The sequence below is a fragment of the Anastrepha obliqua genome, chromosome 5 (assembly GCF_027943255.1).
Source record: "Anastrepha obliqua isolate idAnaObli1 chromosome 5, idAnaObli1_1.0, whole genome shotgun sequence".
NCBI classification, from domain to species: Eukaryota; Metazoa; Arthropoda; class Insecta; order Diptera; family Tephritidae; genus Anastrepha; species Anastrepha obliqua.
Window position 1 is genome coordinate 20,883,904 of NC_072896.1, and position 18,838 is coordinate 20,902,741.

Below are 18,838 nucleotides of genomic sequence, written 5' to 3' on the forward strand. Positions count from 1 at the left end.
TGCCAGTCCTACCAAAAAACAAAAAAATTATTTTTGCCATATGTCATCCGCGGACCGTTTTATTGATAACGTCTCCTTCATATTTGAGCAGAAGTAAAATTGTTCCATCAATTCAAATGTTTCGGTAAACGTTTTACCGATTTTAAAATAAAATTTGATATTAGCCCTTTGTTCGAAACTCATTTTTGTACCGATGACACAAACACACTGACACTTTAGACGCAGTAACCTCGCTTCCACTGAACCGAATGTTACCCAGATTTCACTGGAAGTCAGCTAGGGATCCAACGCATTCCCTTAAAAAAGATGGCGCCATCGAAAACATTTGTATGACGACAGTCTCGTTTATTTTGGAATTCACCTTGTATAACGGAGTTAACTTCTAACAGAACGTATGGCAGGACTAAGTATATGCCCATCCCATTCTTTTATGCTGTTGCATACAACCGTTATGATAACCATTTCTTCCACAAATGGAGGGACTCACAGTTTTAAGCCGACTGGTTTTTTATGTTGAGCTTTTTCATGGCAGAAATACATTCGGAGGTTGGCGAAGGGCGACCGCTTTTAAAGAAAAAATTGTTTCTATAATTTTGCTCTTTCATGCACGAAGATTCGAACTGGTGCACTTTCGAATGGTAGTCACGCACCCACCTATTCCGCTACCGCCGCCGCTTCAGCCACTTAAAACAATAGACCGTTTAAAAATATGCCTTCACAAGGCTTTGTCGGTACCATTACAAACCGAACCTTTTGAAAAATTTCCCATGTGGATGTTTCAAACATCATTCAAAATTTATAAGAAAATTTCAAACCAGCCAAAAAAAAAAAAAATTTCGGCTTCTGCTTCAAAATTTGTTGTAAACAGAATGCAACGTTCCTCAACGTCTTGGCCAAATTATAGAAACCAATACTACAATCCGGTCTACAAAATTCGCGCATTAATACAAACACTGGATGCTGAGTTGAGTGCACTCTCGCATCGTTGCCTAGTTTCGAAAGTTAACGCCTTGAATTCACCCAATCCCAAAGTGGAGTACATACTCGGTCATAGCGCCACTGGGGTGCCATACAGGGCACTGCCGAATACTCAAAAAAGTATGGCTGCATTGAGTGACATCCGGTCAATGTCTCCCGCACAGACGCGCACCCTGTCCGGCATCTATCGATCGCGTGTAATTGAGGCGTTTCGCAATAGACGCATTTTTACCGTTTACGGTAATTATCATACAATACGACGCGCATTGCTGAATCGTGGTTGGGTGGAGAAATTGGCACCAAATCGCTATGTGAAATTACAGAGCTTGCCCGAGGAGGTGCTGCTACAACATGCAAAGCATGGCAACGACTATGAAGCAGTAGCCATTTCGAAAATTATCAGTCACTTTCCGGCTTTCTTTATTTGGCAACCGAAGTCTTACCGTGACTTTCATTCTGATGTATTTCCGCTACGAAATCGCGTACGACGCGGACGCAATTTGGACTTTTCCACAAAGGTTGGCTTAATTGGTTGTGCCGAGCAGCACCAGTGGTTCCATGAGAAGGGCGTTTGCGGCATGAGTCATCCGCGCTTTTATCGTCTCGGTGGCAGCATGGAAGAGCGCATCGCATTTATAGAGGATTTTCGTCAAACTCAATGTCGCAGTTTGCTTAAATTTATAATGGAAAATAAAGAACGTCTGGCGGAGTTAGTCGACCCAGAGGAAGGTACAATACCCATATCGGTGGTGCATTTTGCTGTGACAAATTTCAAAAAACATTTCGATGAATTTGAACATCGCACACTGGACGATAAAGACGTAACGAATGCAGATCGCGAAAATGCTGAATGGCAGACTTTTATTATGCAGTCAAACGAAGTCATACGCAACAATGCCAAAATCAAAGCGACTGCATCTTTGTTGGAGGATGTGTCAAAACTTAGTCGCATTTATTTGTTTAAATTGGAAGAGCGGCGTCCAGACTACAAATGGGATGGTTGCCGTAATCTTTGGATACTCAAGCCGGGTTATCAATGTCGCGGACTGGGCATCATCATACGCAGTTCCATCGAAGAGATTTTACAATGGGCAATCAACAATCCACAAAGGCGATATATCGCACAAAAGTATTTGGGTAAGCAGGTTTGTTCTGTTAAGACTATTAATGCCCGGCTGCTGCGAGAGACCCCTGTTAAGAGTTGGACCAGAACGATCCAGATTTATATCCAGCCTTGGTCTGTCAGTCTAACAGCATTCCCAGTCCATGTGTGGGAATTTTTGTGCTGTTATAACAACAACAACCTACATTGAATTAAAAATTCTTACTGGTGTAGATGACTTGAGTTGGCCAGGGTAATTACACTAAAACAAAAGCAGCACTAACTCAGCCTCCAGTGGGTGATTCTAGGGTTGCGAATGAAGGTCTTGCTTCATTGTATTTAATTTTATAGCAAATCCGGGTCGATCAAGTGTCGAGTGCGTCCAAATTTTTAGTCGTTAGGGCTGCAATAGTTAATCATTCCCAATTATGATCGACTAAAAGTTAACGCAGATTGTATAAAATGTTGTGTGTGCTCAATAGTCCTTAGAGCTGAGTGTCTAAGGTGTTATTTTCCCGCTCCACTTAACGATGGATGACTCTGTTCAGCTGATGATTTTCTGCGTCTTCGCTCAGATACGAACACGGGTATGGCTATGCCCTGTCAAAGGGGTGTAGCCACCGATCGTTATCATCTGGGAGGACCATAGAATATGCTGTTTTGATAGGTTGTGCCCAGAGGGCGGGAGATATTAGGTGAGTGGGTTTAAGGGGGCATGCGAGTAGGTGGCTAGTATCGTCCGGGCTGCCTTCACATGCTGGACATATATTGAGTATGTCGGGGTCGATTCTGGATAGGTAGGAGTTTAGTCTGCTACAGTATTCAGAACGTAATTGAGCCGAAATTCCGTGGGTTTCCGTTTTCACACACTCCGTACTTCGTCTGCAATGGGTGGTGGTTGGACTCTGATGACAGCATTCGGGGCTCGGGAGTTTAGAAAGGTGGCAAAAGACTTCCGATTAATGTCGCACAATGTTTGTCTACACACTGCCCGATCCAGTAGTTGCAGTTTTGTTTGTTCATGGATTTCGTCGGTATAGTCGAAAAGATATCTCCTGACGTGCCTGGAAGTTGAGTTAGGCTCTACCAAGTGTCTTTTCTACCTGGAATAGGCATGTGGTGCTGTTACAGGCCGCTGACTTTGCCTTTGCTTTCTCTTTTGTGCACTTTAGAATCGTTGCCCTGCTAGTGGCCGAGATAGCTCACGAGTTTTGCCATCTTTCAGGTAATGAAGGCCCTGTTTCACCCCCCCCCCCCCCCCCCCTCCCCCCCGCGTTGTTCGGTTCAATCTTCCTAGAATTATCCAAGCTTCCGGAATGTCTATGTAGGTAGAGGTAGTGATGTAGAGGTGGTGTTTTGCTCCTCCTCCGCCTGCCCCTGCCCTTTGAAGTCAGAAGATTCCGCGGACTCAGAGCGTCTTGGGATTTCTGGCTTCTTCTTGTTCATAGTGGACAAGTTTTTAGTTGTTTCAGTGTGAGGCATAACGGAAAATTCGTTAAGCTACGAAATATATTTTAATTGAGATGCATCACACTCACACCGTAGTTCTGTTGTTACACTTCAAGTGGAGAAACTTTTCGTTTTATTTCCACTGCGAACGCCATCACTTGGTTTTTTTTATGAGAAGCCTTTTTATAGCAGAAACTAAATCGGAGGTGGGTTATTGGTTGCCGGTGGAGGGCGACCTCTATTTAAAAAAAACTTGTTTTATAATTTGCTGCTTCAAGTCCACGAAGTCCGTGGAATCGAAGACTTGCCGAAGGGTAGTCAAGCAAAAACTCTTCCACGTCTCGTGGAATATTGCGTCCGAATTTAACAGCTGGACGTTTTCACACAAGCCCTAGGTTTTTTAAGGGTACATAATGAACACCACAACTAAAGCATTCCTGTAGTAGCTATGACGATAAAGTTCGTAGGTGGACGACAGCGCTCAGAATTGTAACCCCGAAAGAGAGTAAAAATGATTCTTATTTTTATAGGGCTCAATCGTGCCCTTTACAAAACATAGGACCTCTAATTGAGCTATAAATATTGCAGCTCTCTTGACTGAGATTCTACGATCTGCTGAGCAGTCATTTGCGTTCCGAAAGCGATTTGATAGCCATCTCCACGCTGGACAATCTGATAACAACACAGATAGGGATTCAATTAAATTCAATTCGTATTTATTTCATTTTGTCCCACATACCTCTAGAGTACAATAAAAACCCTTATACAAATTTTACTAAATCTCACGTTTTCTCTTCAAACTCGCAGAGCGTCCCCTCTTGATACACAAGACCAAGTTTGACATACGACAATATATGCTGCTCTCCATTGGCGAATCGACACTCTCCATTTGGTTGTATAGGGATTGTTATCTACGCTTTAGCTCTCAGGAATTCACCATCAATGATCTGCGCGAATCGATACATCTGACGAATAATTCCGTACAGAAACGTTACAAGAATAAACCAAATCGTGACGTACGTTTGCCGAAGAATAATATGTGGTCCTTGGAACAGTTCAAAGTCTATCTAAAACAGTCGAATGCGCCTGAAAGTGTATGGGAAGACCGAATTTATCCCGGTTTCAAAGAGAATCTTATAGCTGTTGTAATGTCAAGTTTAGAAGAGACGGAATTTGTGGAAAATTCGTTCGAATTGTATGGCTGTGATTTGATGTTAGACGAGGAATATAATCCAATATTGATCGAAATCAATTCAACACCAGATATGTCACCATCGACTGGTGTGACTGCACGCATTTGTCCGTTGGCTCTGAGGGATTTGGTAAAAGTGATTGTCGATTTGCCGCGCAACCCACTTGCACCTACTGGCAATTTTGAGCGCGTTTATGAAGTCAATTACAAGATCAAAAGAGATTTCGATCCCGAAGTTGGTTTAGATCTTTGTGGTAAGTCGATGACTCTGTTCAAGCCGACACCCACGCCGCCGAAGAGGATATCTAGAAGCCCGCTGAAAGTAATTAGGAAACCCGAACCTGTCATTAAAGCGCCGCTAAAACGATTAAGAGGTCCACCACAGGTGAGTGAATGGGTTATGTTTTAAGTAGTTTTTAATCATTAGAGGACGAAAATAAGGCTTTATTAGCAAAAAATTGAGGTAGACGGCAAGTTCGGGAATGACATGCCTATAAACCATATTAGAATTAAGTAGTCGAAGGAAAAATATTCAATTTGGCTAGAGTACTCAGAAGAGAATACGCACTTGTAAATGCCTCGGCAGCTAATGGGAAATTTTCGAGCGTATTTCTGCTAAGAGAAAGTTCCTCATAAAAAATCAGCTGCCACTCAGAGGCGGCATAAAACGGCGGGTCCCACCATTTGTGCGGCAGGCTAGGCAGATATCTGCATTGTCAGGGTCTACTCTAGTTGTGTAGAAATTGTTCAGATCTGGGAAGTACGGTGGCCATGCCAAAGTTTTGGGGTCGCCATCCAAGTTTTGACCGCACTTGAAGTGTGCACAGATGCATTATCCTGTTAAAAAATCCCATAATAAGTCCAAATATTTCACGAATCTCGTGAAAAGATGATTCCAACAGAGCTTTATAGCTGTTTCACGTCATTTTGTAGTGTACAATTTTCAATTCAAACGCGCGGTAGTACGATATTGCTTCCCATACCAGAACATCTTCACGGCTGCGAAGTCGATTCAACTACCTTTCCTTTTCCTCTCCAAAAAGGCAGGATTGGAACGAGGTGAAAATCTGCACTGAAGCTTGCACATCTGTCTGACAGCTCCAAGATGGTATTGGGAGTCGGAGCAGGGGTTTTCTCTAAATCAGTCAATTTAGCTATCTACTTAAAATTTGCTAAATACTGCTAATGTTTTTTAAGGCAGAAATCATTGCAATCCTGCTGGCATGCAAAATGCTTTGCGAACGTGGGAGCAAGGGAGATATTAATACTTTCTACGATAGTCAAGCCGTGATCCAGGCTCTGACGATGCCATGATGCAGATGCAAACTAGTCAATTCCTGTAAGGAGGAGATCAAATCTCTTGGGTGTGCAGTTAACATTTCTCTGATCTGGGCTCCAGGACATATGAACTTAGAGGGATTCAATTGCTGATGAGCTTGCCTGGAAGGGGACTGAATTGGTCTTAGAGTCGTCCTACCCGGTCATCGGCATCACACTGACTGTTGTTAAAGGGGAATTGCAAAACTTATTTCTCAGGAAAGCGCAGAAAAGATGGAACTCCATTTCTTCAAGTGCTATTTCGAACACCCTTTGACTACAGTACTATGGAAAGAGCACTCAGAAAGTCTAGGGGACTCCACGCTATTCAATTACCAAACTCGTAGCTGCGTTGACCGGTCATTGCACGGCGGCGCACGCGCGGAAAAGCTAAGTTTACCATTTGAGTCCCATTGCAGAAGGTGTCGGGACCTTTCAGAGAAGGAGACTGTTAAGCATTTTCTCTGTAAATGATTGGCGGGCTTGGCTGCCAGTCACTGGGTGCTCCTTTCTTCGACAGCCTGGGGTAGTGCGTCAACTTAAATCCCATCAATCTTCTCCATTACATCAATAGCTCTGGCTGACTGTAGATATCTGACCATCTTATAATGGTATCGAAACGGCGCTTTAGTGCTACTTGGGGAGTGCCAGAGTGGTACTTCAACCTTTTCACCTACCTACCTTTCCTTCTTTCTTAAGTCATGGGAATAGTAATTGTACACATCCGGTCCATCCAGATTGAACTTCTTTTCGTCGCCAAATACTACTTTTTCCATGCACCGGAATTGTTATTTGTAAGAGAACTCCAAGTCTTGTAGTCCTTTGCAGCGGTCGGAGCGGCGTTCTTTATTTATTCCAAGCTGGGCTTTCTTCTAATTTTTTATGCCACAGATGTGCCGCTTTTACAATAGAATAGACCTTTGAACGGCGGATTTGGCGCCGGCTGCAACATTTGCCTTTAATTTTTGCTGTTGAAAGGTCGGAATTTGACGCAATCCTAAGGATTCTGTGAGCTTCCTTCGCTGTTAAAACTATTGCAGTTATGCCTTTGTAGTTCTTAACACACGAGGCACCTTGCTTCTCTAACTAAGTGAACCGGACTGTATTATAAAGGAGGGTACGAAGAAAAAGGTCTTTGGTAAACGAACAAAAAAATGTAAATAAAAATCTGCAACTATGTGAGCTAAAAATGAGGGAAAATGCGGGATCTAAAGAGAACAGTTATTTGAAGAAATAAAGAAAAATCTACAATTACGTCAACTCAAAAGTTGATTCTGTTAAATTCACTGAAAGAAAAAAAAGAATGTTTTTTTTAACTAAAAAAATAAAATTTTTTTTAAAACTTTCCATTTACGCAATGCGCAACCTTGTATTTTTAAACAAACCTGTTAGAATATAATCCTCATGAAAAAATCTCCCTCTCATTTCTTCCTATTGCCTTTCCAGAAGTCTAAACCTCAAATCGGCGTTGGTGCTACTGAACCTAAAATGCTCAAATCAGCCGCCAGAGAAGCGCTTGCCATTCGCTACACTGCTCCGAAGTAAGAAAATGACGAAATTACTCAGTTCTATATCGAATGTTCAATAGTTTAATAGGACGCTCACGTCAATTTGTAACAATTAAGATCAAATTAACTAAGTGGAACAATAATAAAATTTGTACAATATAACAATCGTATGCAATTCTCCTATAATATTTATCTAGATTTTAGCTATGGTACTGGGCAACGAAGCGGAAACGGCGTTATTTGGTTTTGACGCACTAATGGCGGTGCTGTGGTTGCTGGAAGTGCTACGTGAACGTTCTGCGGGTGCTAAGGTTGCATTTGGCGGCGTCACAGCCACCATTGTCATTGGCGTCTTTCTGCAAACGTATACACTGGCTGACCTAATGTTGGTGGTGGCTGCAGTTAAGCGATTATTATTTCGCTTGGAGCGACGCCACGTCACAAGACTGCGTCCAACAGTGCGTATGCCAGCTGAATTACTACCGCCTTTCGCTGCCATGTGCGCCGAGTCGGCGGTAGTGCTCGATTTCGTTTGTTTGCCCAGCAATGACTTAAGCGTTTTTTCGCTTACGGCTGCGGTCAGCTCATTGGCAACACTTCGACTGCGCCCTGGCTGTGTGGCTTGCAGGAGTGCTTGCTGTTGCATCGTTAGCGGTTGTTGTTGACTTTTTATCCTACGCAAAATTTCTACAATATTATCGACGCTTTTACTTTTGATCGCGTGCGCTGCCACACTTTCATTTGTCGCCAGTAGGTTGGCTGGCATTGCCAATTGACCTTTCACCTCGGTGGCTTGTGGAATCGCGCATTTTTTAATGATAAATTTGAAATTTTTATCAGCTTCAGCGGTTGTGGCTCCTCCATTGGTGGTGACGGTTGTGCCGGTGCTAAGGCGTGGGCCACAGCTGCGATGTCGTTTGATGAGCGGCACTGTCAATTCTCGGTCCTTTGCTGTTGGTGGCATTGTGTTAGCTTTGTTGGAGAGATTTGTGAATGACTTGCGACGTAGACCGATTTGCGCACGTGGCGTTTTCAGCAGATTTGGGCAAATCATAAGTGGTGCTTGTGGCGAAGTGTGATATTTACGGCGTGCATTTTGTACCATTTGCATGGGAGTTGGCGAGGAGTGTATAATGGCGCCCGAGGTTGTGAGACCCCCACCGCTACCACCAATGCCACTTATACTGCTGCGATGGCTATTGCCTGCCTCCATGATATATTTCTCTACATACTCGGTTGCATTAAAGGTTGGCATTGCCTTGTGCATATTTGAAATGGCTGGTGTGATGGTGGCGCGATGACGATAACTATGACCGCTCAATGTTGGACGATCACGTGACAGATGATGATGATGATGATGATGGTGGTGATGGTGATGTGGCAGTTTGGTAACAATTTGTTTGCCCTTCACGAACAGATTGAGACCCATGTAGGCTGGAGTTGGTGGCACCACTTGGCGATAGATTAGTTCAAAGTTCCCCATATCAGCTTTTGGATCCATGCGACGATCGATGACCACTGTGGAGAGAAGTGGGAGAATGGGTGTAAGTGGGAGAAAATTAAGAACTAAATTTAATGTTCAATGCAAAAAGGTAAGTATATAATTTACATACAATAAAAGTGAAAGTAATAGTGTAAGTAAATATATAATAATAATATTACTCGTAAAAATAAAAATAATAATAATAATAACAGAACTTTTAACAGCAATTGTCATAATAAGTTTCTGGAAACTGAGCTACGAGCAGAGAAATGCCAGAAGTCAAATCTTGTGGGATACGCCGACGATATAGCGGTGGCCATATCAGCGCGAAACACCGAGGATGCCAGGAGGAAGCTGAAGCAAGTCATCATCCTGGAACTCGCCAAACATAAGACCGAAGTCATCCTGATGACACGAGGTTACACGCCACTCGTGATCAGCATGCAAGTTGTCGATACGTTCCTAGTGACACGTTCCATACCCAAAAAGCAGTGAAATACCTGGACATTCAACTTGATTGTCGGCTTACGTTCTGGACCCAGATACGGCACGCGGTTCCTAAAGCAGCGAAGGTGTCGGCAAAGTTAAGTAGGCAAACATCGGTGGACGAACACAAAGCAAAAGAAGGCTGATTATGGTGACCATAAACTCAATACTCTTGTGTGGCAGCCAAATATGGGGAGTTGCGCTAAACTGTAAAACCAAGCGCAAAGCACTGGAGGCTGTACAACGAACAGCGCCACACAGGTTTGCTTCAGCCTACCGTACTGTATCAGGCGAGGCAGTTTTTGTGATCAGCAGGGAGATACCTGTCGACCTCATGACCGGGATCGAAAGGATGTGTGGGATTTCAACAAAAAACTCGTCATTACTAGCGCTGCGGAACGGAGATGCCAAACTATGCAGCGGTGGCAAAGCTGATGGGGCACTGAATCGAGTGGCAGATGGACGGCGAAACTCGTTCCAACAATAGTCAAAAGGTCCCAAAGGAGTTTCGAGTTCCATGACATCGAACACACATTTTTAGTTGCTACAGATGGCTCGCGGAAAGAGCTGCCCTAAGAGAGCAGATTAGCGACTTCGCGCTGACCTACATAATTAGCAAAATGTTTAAATGCGAGGACAGCTGGAATGCGTTTGAAAGATACATTTGAGGCGTATTACGAAAAGAAGATAGACCTCGACACTGTACAACAAAGCGCAGAGCCATAAGAAGCCGTTACTATAACATGAAGCTGGCCACAAATATGGTTGACCCAGACGTGGCAGAATAGAACTGGCCCATTTCATGGATGCCATTGTGGGCCCTCCCGAAGTAATGCAGCCAGTTGTCCCGGGAAGGGAGTCCCCCCAGAAGAAGAGTAGGGATTGTTTTAGTGGCCACACCGCTCAGACGGTCACTGTAAGTGTGAAGTCATTTTGCAACCTACCTCAAACACCAAAAAAAAAAAAAAAAATTAATAATAATAAATTAAATGTCATTATAACCAAACCAAAGCAGCATTAATAACATTAACAGTAAACTTCACCAGCTCTGATAACAATTTCAGAGTAATATCAGAGAATGTTAATGTTAGCAGCAACATAATAATTAAATGTATTTTGTGATAACAGAATAGAATGTAGTACCTGTATCAGAGAATATTAATGAAATGATCCCCAACCAGCGAATGTTCATTAACATTCTCTCTTCAATAACATTCTCTCCTCTTACAATAACAATATCAGTTACATTAGCGCAGCAACACTACTTAACAGTTACTGAGTAAATAACATTGTTACCGTACGCATTCGTAATAGTGAAAGTAGCAGCAGAGAATTCATTAACATTTTCTGGTAGCAGTAGCAATGTTGTGCGTTAACAGCAACAGAGTCGATAACAGTGATAGTAACATTACATGCATTTTTATCCTTCGATGAACTATGTAAACTAATAAACTTTATATTCGCAAAGCATTTACCTTTTATCACATCCTCCAGACATTGTGGACACATACGCGCCGTAACACTAGTCGTTGCGCCCAAATCGGGACTTGAATTGATTTCGATTAGCCATGGATAGAAATCTTCACAAATCATAAAATCCGCACCGAATAATTCAAATGTATTTGGACGGCGATCCATATTTTCCTGCGACGATAACATTGTTCCCACAATGGCCTTCTTCATGCCCGGATAGATGCGCTCTTGCCACATATCTTGTTTGCCGATTTGACGCAGATAAGCTTGAAATGAATAACAATCCCACATATTCTCAATAGGCAAGCGTTTATCCCTTTTACCGTTGTTGTACTTCTTTTGAATCGCATGATTGGTCAGATGCACCGATTCATGATGATTACTCAGGCTATACTCTTGTGAGCTAAAACGCAAATAACTCTCCTTATACATCCAAACGACGAGCGGTTGGACGTTGGTAATGAGAAACCATTGACGAATGTCGAACTTGGTATGGTGAATGGTTAAAGGTCGTTCTGCAAAGGAATGGAAAATCACATGGGTAAATTTTCATATTCATATAAACGTACTTAGTATAAGTATAGTATGAATGCCAGTGTGTGTGTAAGGGTATGTGTATGCTTTAAATGAATTGGTATTAGTGTTAAGGAAGTGCCAAGGACACTACAAGGAAGGTTGTTTTGCTGTCTGATGGGTTATTGTGACGCCGCTATTGCCACTAGGCTTAGTCGGCATTTGTTGAATGCTCACGCAACTTTATGGTGTCGTGGTAGGAAATTAGGCTTATTGCCAACCTGTTGAGGTCGTGCCATTAAAACTGAAAGTTCATTGATTTTGTGCGCCCGCTAAAAATCACCACCCCTTAACATATGTTTGTATGTATGCACATACATCTATGGTATTTGCATGTTAGGGCACTGCCAGCCGCGTGCCAAAGACAAATTGTATTGTGTAGGGTCGGCGGTGGCAATGACGTTGAGGGCTGTTGGTGGGTTGTGTGATAGATTTAAATGTTCGTGCCTTTCTGTATGTACTGAAGTGTAAGCATATCCACATGTATTTATAAATATCCACATATTATTTGCAAACTATCGCGCTTTGTTTTTACTTTTATTGTAAGAATATATTCGGAAATTTTTGCATAAGCGGTGAAAGTAAGATTTGTTGTATTATTATTATTGTTTTTTGTTTTTTTTTGCGCCAACTTCTGAATGTGCACGCGCACGTGTGTGTGTAGCATATAAGTGTATGTGCATATTTTTGGCGCGTGCGTGTATTTTTGCCACAATGAGGATATATTTGCTATTTTTAGCCAATTTAATTTTATTATACTCGCAGTTCCACTTAACATGAAAGTTGGGCTTCAACAGAAAATAGCGTGCGCTTATGCAGGAATAAAATTAAATGGACAAATGTGGATTCATCAATTTAGCTCATATTCACATGTATGTAGGTAGATTTACACCTACACACCCTTACTAGTACGTTTTCTGCTTTGCCTTATATTTAGCGATATTTCCTTCCGCTTTAACTCTTACTTCACAGTGTACGAGTACATAGAGGCGTACATAGGTAAGTATGTGACCTAGATCCGTTGCTTCAATTGCAACATTTTTTACTCCAGCTTTTCACATGTTATTGGCGCCCTCCATAGCCGAGTGGGTTGTGCGTGCTTGATATTAGCTGGGTGCCGAATTCGAAACCTACTGTGGGCATGAAACACCAAATGATAGAAACCTTAAGTCCGACATCAAAACGCACATCATAAATTGGAAGAAAAGTTAGGCCAAACATCAAACAAAGGATGTACGCGTAAATTATGTGTACATACACACACCTATACGCATTTCTGAAGTTGATAAAAGGAAAGCAGAATGTCGACTATATGAACGATGACACATTTCATCACATTTCAAGTGAGTGTGCGGCCTTCGCTGGAACGAGGTGAATATTTTTTTGAAAATTCATAGTCGATCTCATCACTTCTTTTGACTTCAGTAACAGGTGAGTTTCAAACACAATAGATTGTTGGCCCAGAGGTTCTATCCTTCTGGCGGGTCTGCCGCGAATTGACTATCAGCCCCGCTTGCTTCAAGTCAGACGCTGTTGTTAGCCGCCAAATATTGGACAGACTCTTAATGATGTTTTGCTATCTTTTGGTTCACTCTGTGTATTTTATTCCTCTATCCACCACCTGAGCAGGCGTCCGATAGGAGAGATAGTAAACTCAAACGGAACCAAGCGAATCCTGGCGGCGCAACCTGCATTACGTGGACTCAATTGAGGCAAAACGCAAACGATGGAAATAAGTGGAAATCATTAACTTTGGCACTATGCGCTACATAATCGTCGTTCAAAAAAATTATAATATTGTAATAATAGTCGATCCTATGGCATAGGACTTCTTACCCTTTGTAAGGGAGTTTGTCTTTCCTATGGGGTACGCGAGAAAAATTTTGAATTAATTTTGAATGAACCTTGAATCGTCCTTAAATAATATATTTTCATACGCCCTGTCCAGCTGGTCGTAGTAGAGGAAAAGCCAGACCTCTTCTGCGTTGAAAAGATCAGGTAGAGAAGGACTTGGATTCACTTGATGTGCCCTAGAGGTGCTAGTTAGCACGTAAAAAAAACGGCTGGCGCGATTTGTTAAGCTAGAACAAAACCGCTTAAGTGTTGTACACCTCGAAGTGCGCTGAAATTCTACGAAAACAGTGTAGGTCGCTGAAGTAAACTGATTTTCATTTGAAATCTGCTGGTGACCTGATGATGTGTCATCTACTTCGAGGAACTTCAAGAAGTAAGCTACAGAAATGAAAAAAAATCAAATCTACTGCATACAAGAACTGCAATTTCATAATCAGTTCTTCAACCAGCTCTTTCATGAGCTTTTTTGTTGCAAAGAGCTGGCCAGCTCTATTGTTCTATGGCACGAACACCTCTGTTCAATTTTTATCAAGGATTGCATATCTGCATCTAGTTTCCTGAATTTTGATATAACCTTTGATATATGGTTTGTAGGAGTACGCCAGGTCCAACATTCTTTTTCGCGCATATAGAGATTCGACTGCCCTTCGAAGTCGGCTTAAAACTGTAGGTTCTTCCATTTGAGGAAAAATATCAAGACGCCTACCATAAATCGGAGGAGGAGCTCGTCAAACACAAACCGGTAGAGGATGCAAGATGCAGGAAAAATGTGCAAGATGCGGCTCGTATGTCATTTATTAATTGTGTTGAGTACTATGACTCGGTGATTTACGAGCACTTTGAGAAGGTATAAGCGCTTACTCAAGGTATTTGATAACACATTTTATGATTAGTGTCTCGAGTGCCCCAACTGCTGCAGAGCATGTGAAGGCCAGGTGATTGGCCTAATCGGAAAAGCACGAGTTGATAACCACTTTGAATAGGATGAGGACTAAGGCGACCACCGCAGCCGAATGGGTTTGGTGCGTGATTACCATTCAGAACTGCGAGTCAAATGTCCTTGCATGAAACACTAAAATGATTTAAAAAGGTTTGTCTATCGCCCTTCGGTAGGTAATGGAAAACCTCCGAGAGTATTTATGCCATGAAAAGCTTCTCATAAAAACCATCTGCCGTTCGGGCGCGGCGAGGAACTGTAGATCCCTCTATTTGTGGAGCAACATCACAAATTGAAGGAGGAGCTCGGGCAAACATCCAATAAAGGGTCTCAGCGCCTCTTTATTTGAATGTTTCGTGAAACTGGCTGTTGAGAACTGTGTAGTCGGTGTAGCCCCGGACTAGGGGCTTGCAACAAATGGCACATTCTTTGATGAAAAGATACAATCAATTATTCCACGGAGCAGTTCAGACTTGCCGACACGCTTTTTATGCGAATGAAATTTTCACAGTTTAAGCCCGGTGAAACGATAATTCATGAGACTCTCATGAACTTCCCTTCCACTGATATTCACAAGCTACCGTCACACTCACCAATATACTTCTGCACCACGTAGCGACTTTTCGAACCGATCGAAGGATTCACAAGCACCAATATTTTCTTCAAGTTATCCATCAATTGTATGCCACGTCCTCGACACTTATTCGCCGGTTTCACGATCCATAAATTCTGATAGCCATCCAGTGAGTATTGTGGCCAATAGTTTTGAAAATTTTCCAAAAGTTCTATGCTTGCTTTTATGGTGTACTCTGGCGCACGCGTCGCTTCAGTGAAAATTTTCGCTTCCTCCGTTACGACCTGCTGATGCTGCTGAAAGAATACATCCCATTCGTGTTCCCACACACGCGCCAAATCCTCCACATCGATATCCTTGTGCTGACAACTATCTAAGTAGTCACCGCAGCGCTTCAGCGCAAAATCAATGCTGTTGTATGGCACTGTACCCATGGTGGAGAAGACCGCATCGAGTCCCTTTCGTCGATACCGATCTACAACTATACGTACGAATGCAATGCAAGCGGTGAGCTTGAAATTGTCCATAAACTCAGCCAATTCTTCAAGACTCCAGACATTGTAACAACGCGGAAAGTACAACTCGGACATGCCCTCCTCGTAAAACCAATGGAAATCCTTTAACTGCGCGCACAATCCTTCCTTTGAGGTGAATGGCGCGCGATGGAACTTATTAATAACCATGCCCGGATTTTTTGCCTGGTCTATATAATCACATTTCTCCTTACGATTCGTCCACAAAAAGTCGATGGGCATGTGCTCGAGGAAGCGCGATATAATGTTGCGTTCGCACTTGGCGATATACTGGCGACGCGTTTCGCCAGGCTTGCGCTTCGGTAGACCCTGTGCTAGATCATCGTAGGTCACTTGACAGACACCCGTTGGAATTTGTTTGCGATGCACATCCAACTTTTCAATCCAACCGCGTGCAATGAGCGCATTGCGTACGGAGTGAAAAGAGCCGCGTATGGTAAAGGTTTTATTTTGTTTGACCGCATCTTGCGCGCGACGTCGCAACTCATTCAGACGATCGGTTGTGATCCATGTGCGTCGATTACAGTAATTACTAGGCGGTGCGCTCGGTATAATCTCTTTTCCGGTCGCGGTGGTGATTGTGGCAGTTGTGGATTTTGCAGTAGTAGTCGTAGATGCTACGCAGGTGGTAGTGGAACTGATGGCGTTTGTGGTACGCGTTGCTTCCGTGCCATTGGGCTGCACATTGGCTGTAACTCCATTTGATGTGCTCTGAACCGACGTAGTTCCTTCTTGTTTCTCTTGCGCTGGACTAGTTGGTCCCTGTGAAGTTTGGACACTTCCTATCGTACCATCTGTTGGCGTTTGCTTTTCGTTGATTGTCTGCCGCTTGCGACTTTCGTTGGCATTTTCACATAGCTTCTCATGCATTTCCAACCAACCAACCAAGACTGCAATGCCGCGTACGCGATCCGCGCGCAAAGAAAATCGATGACTACTAAATGACGGGATTTGTATCGGAATGAATTGAACTTTGTGCCGTACGCTGTCAGAGTAAACCATCGTGCACATGGTATGCGCATAATGTGGAGCAAGTTGTCTACTTGTTGCCATGACGGCCGCTACCAATCAGGTGGCTTAAGTTTATTAGAGCAACGATTTAATACAATTTGGAACGGAGTCTACTGTCTACTGTGGGCGGGCAAAAGTACATGTACACGTATGCCATACGAGTATAAGCAGTTAAGTGCGAGCGACGGAGGGGTAAAAGAGCGAGATGGGAATGAGTGGAATTTCGACTAGGACGCGAAATTGCGAAAGTGGAGTTTGCAACCTAGTTTTTGAGGTTCACAAGGATTTACTCAGAAAGTATTGCATAGTTTTGCATAAGCTTATTGTTGTTGTTTTCCTCATACATATGTATGCACGTATTGTATGTGTATACTGGTGCCTATGCATATTTTATGTTTGTTGCTTGATTTAATCAATTTCGTGCCATTGCTGCGTTTGGTAGACAATTTCCAGGTGAAGGTAGAATTTTATGCTATAAAATTTACTTCTGATTATCTTAAAAAGTTAGTAGTTTGTATAGTTAAACTAGTTAAGAAGATGTATAGATATAATCAAATTAGCAATTATTTTTTATCGCCTTATAATCTCTATTTATACCAAATAGAAATTGACGTTGTCGCGATTGGCAAGAAATGTGTTAATTGGCATACTTTAAATAACAAACTTTGTCGCTGAAATACTTAACAGGACCATTATGCAGTGGAAAGTTTTACGGAAAAGACAAATATAGCTGCTTATCTACGTATAATTATGGTAATTATATGGGTCATTTTTTTCTGAAGCGGATTGATTGCGAAAAAAAAATCGAAAATTTTTTTTCCAACTAGTCAACTCCTGCAAAGAGATCAAATATCTTCGGTGTGCAGATAATATTTCTCTGATTTTCAATGGCAGAAGCTGTGGATACCTTTCAGAGAAGAAGACTGTTGAACACTTTCTTTATAAATGTTCGGGTTTGCAGCTAGACGATTAAGGTCACTAGGTGCTCCTTTCTTCGACAGGCTGGGGCAGTGCGCCAACCTAAATCCCATCAATCAATCTTCTCTACTACATCAACAGCTCGGGTTGGCTGTAGATATCTGCCTATTGGAGGTCTCATAATGGCAGCTTTAGTCTTACTTGGCGAGTGCCAGAGTGGTATTTCAACCATTTCACCTACCCACCTACCTGAAATTAAAGATTTTTCTTTTATATTCTTGAGAGTAAAATAGAAATTCATGGTTTTCGCCTTAGAGATTCATTTTCACAAATTCATACTCTGGTTATATTGGAGTTAGAAACTTCCTTTTTGTCTCATTTAGAAGGTTAATAAGTACATATTAAATGCTTTATTCAGTCGTGACCAAGCTTTGTATGGTCGAAATTTATTCTTAACATATGAAAAGTGGGTGTGGTTTTTATCCGATATCAACAATATTTATGTTGGATCTAAATGGGATGGGTAGCAATACGTGCATGAAGTGTTTTACAGTTGTTATCGAGATACACCACGCATTTGCCCAGAAGTGGGCGTGGTACGATCCATTTTTCAAAATTTTAATTGGGTCTTATTTGTTTAGGTTCATCATTTATACCAAATTTGAGTAAGTTGGCATCATTTATAACAGAGATATCAGGTTGGTTTTTTTTGAAAATTACCGTTACTTGGCAGGTGGTTATGCATCAATTTCACCCATTTTCGAACTACCTTGGACGACGAGTAATCTGTGGAGCAAGTTCCGTGGAAATATAATATAATTTTTGATTGAGTTATTGTGCATACGATCAGAGGGAAAGAGATGCATGGCTAAATAGACTCTTCTCACAATTTTTAGCCCTTTGATATACATACGAGGTGTGTTCAAAAAGTATCGCGAATTTTGAATTTTCGCGGGTTACGTATATTCGAATTTCGATTTTTGTATGCCGATATGTTGGTACTCATGTCTCTCACTCATGCCGACGAGTTCGGCCATTTTGAATGTTCAGTTAATTGTTGCCAGCTGCTTTGCTTCCACGTGTTTCGGTTCGTCTTCGATTTTTCCCTATTCGAAAAGATGGATCAAAGAACCTGTATCAAATTTTGTGTGAAAAACGAAATTAAGTGCGCGGATGCATTCCGAATGTTGACTGTGTCATACGGAGAAGCTACTTTGGGCCAAAGCAACGTTTATTGGTGGTACAAAATGCTCTCAGAACGCCGAGAAGATGTGAACGACGAAAAGCCTGCCGGACGCCCGAGCACTTCAACAACAGACGAAAACATTGATGCAGTGAAGAAAATGGTATTGGCTAATCGTCGAATCACTTGCATTACGATAACGCCCCTGCTCACACATCGTTGCTTGTGCGCCACTTTTTGGCCAACAAAACACTAATGATGCCACAG

The 18,838-nt window shown here is 42.3% G+C and overlaps 2 protein-coding genes across 2 annotated transcripts; one reads left to right on the forward strand and one right to left on the reverse strand.

Moving 5' to 3' along the window:
• The first annotated feature begins 790 nt into the window (after positions 1 to 790).
• LOC129248634 (tubulin glycylase 3B) lies at positions 791 to 7,716 on the forward strand. The gene is made up of 3 exons (XM_054888257.1): positions 791 to 2,115; positions 4,337 to 5,106; positions 7,485 to 7,716. Exons 1-3 carry the CDS (start codon positions 870 to 872, stop codon positions 7,581 to 7,583), a joined length of 2,115 nt encoding a protein of 704 aa, XP_054744232.1. The 5' UTR covers positions 791 to 869; the 3' UTR covers positions 7,584 to 7,716.
• A 23-nt stretch (positions 7,717 to 7,739) lies between these two features.
• On the reverse strand, positions 7,740 to 16,329 carry LOC129247558 (tubulin glycylase 3A). The gene is made up of 3 exons (XM_054886726.1): positions 14,946 to 16,329; positions 10,991 to 11,503; positions 7,740 to 9,064 (listed from the first exon to the last, which is right to left on the reverse strand). The coding sequence occupies exons 1-3, from the start codon at positions 16,327 to 16,329 to the stop codon at positions 7,740 to 7,742; spliced, it is 3,222 nt and encodes a 1,073-aa protein (XP_054742701.1).
• Between the last annotated feature and the right edge of the window lie 2,509 nt (positions 16,330 to 18,838).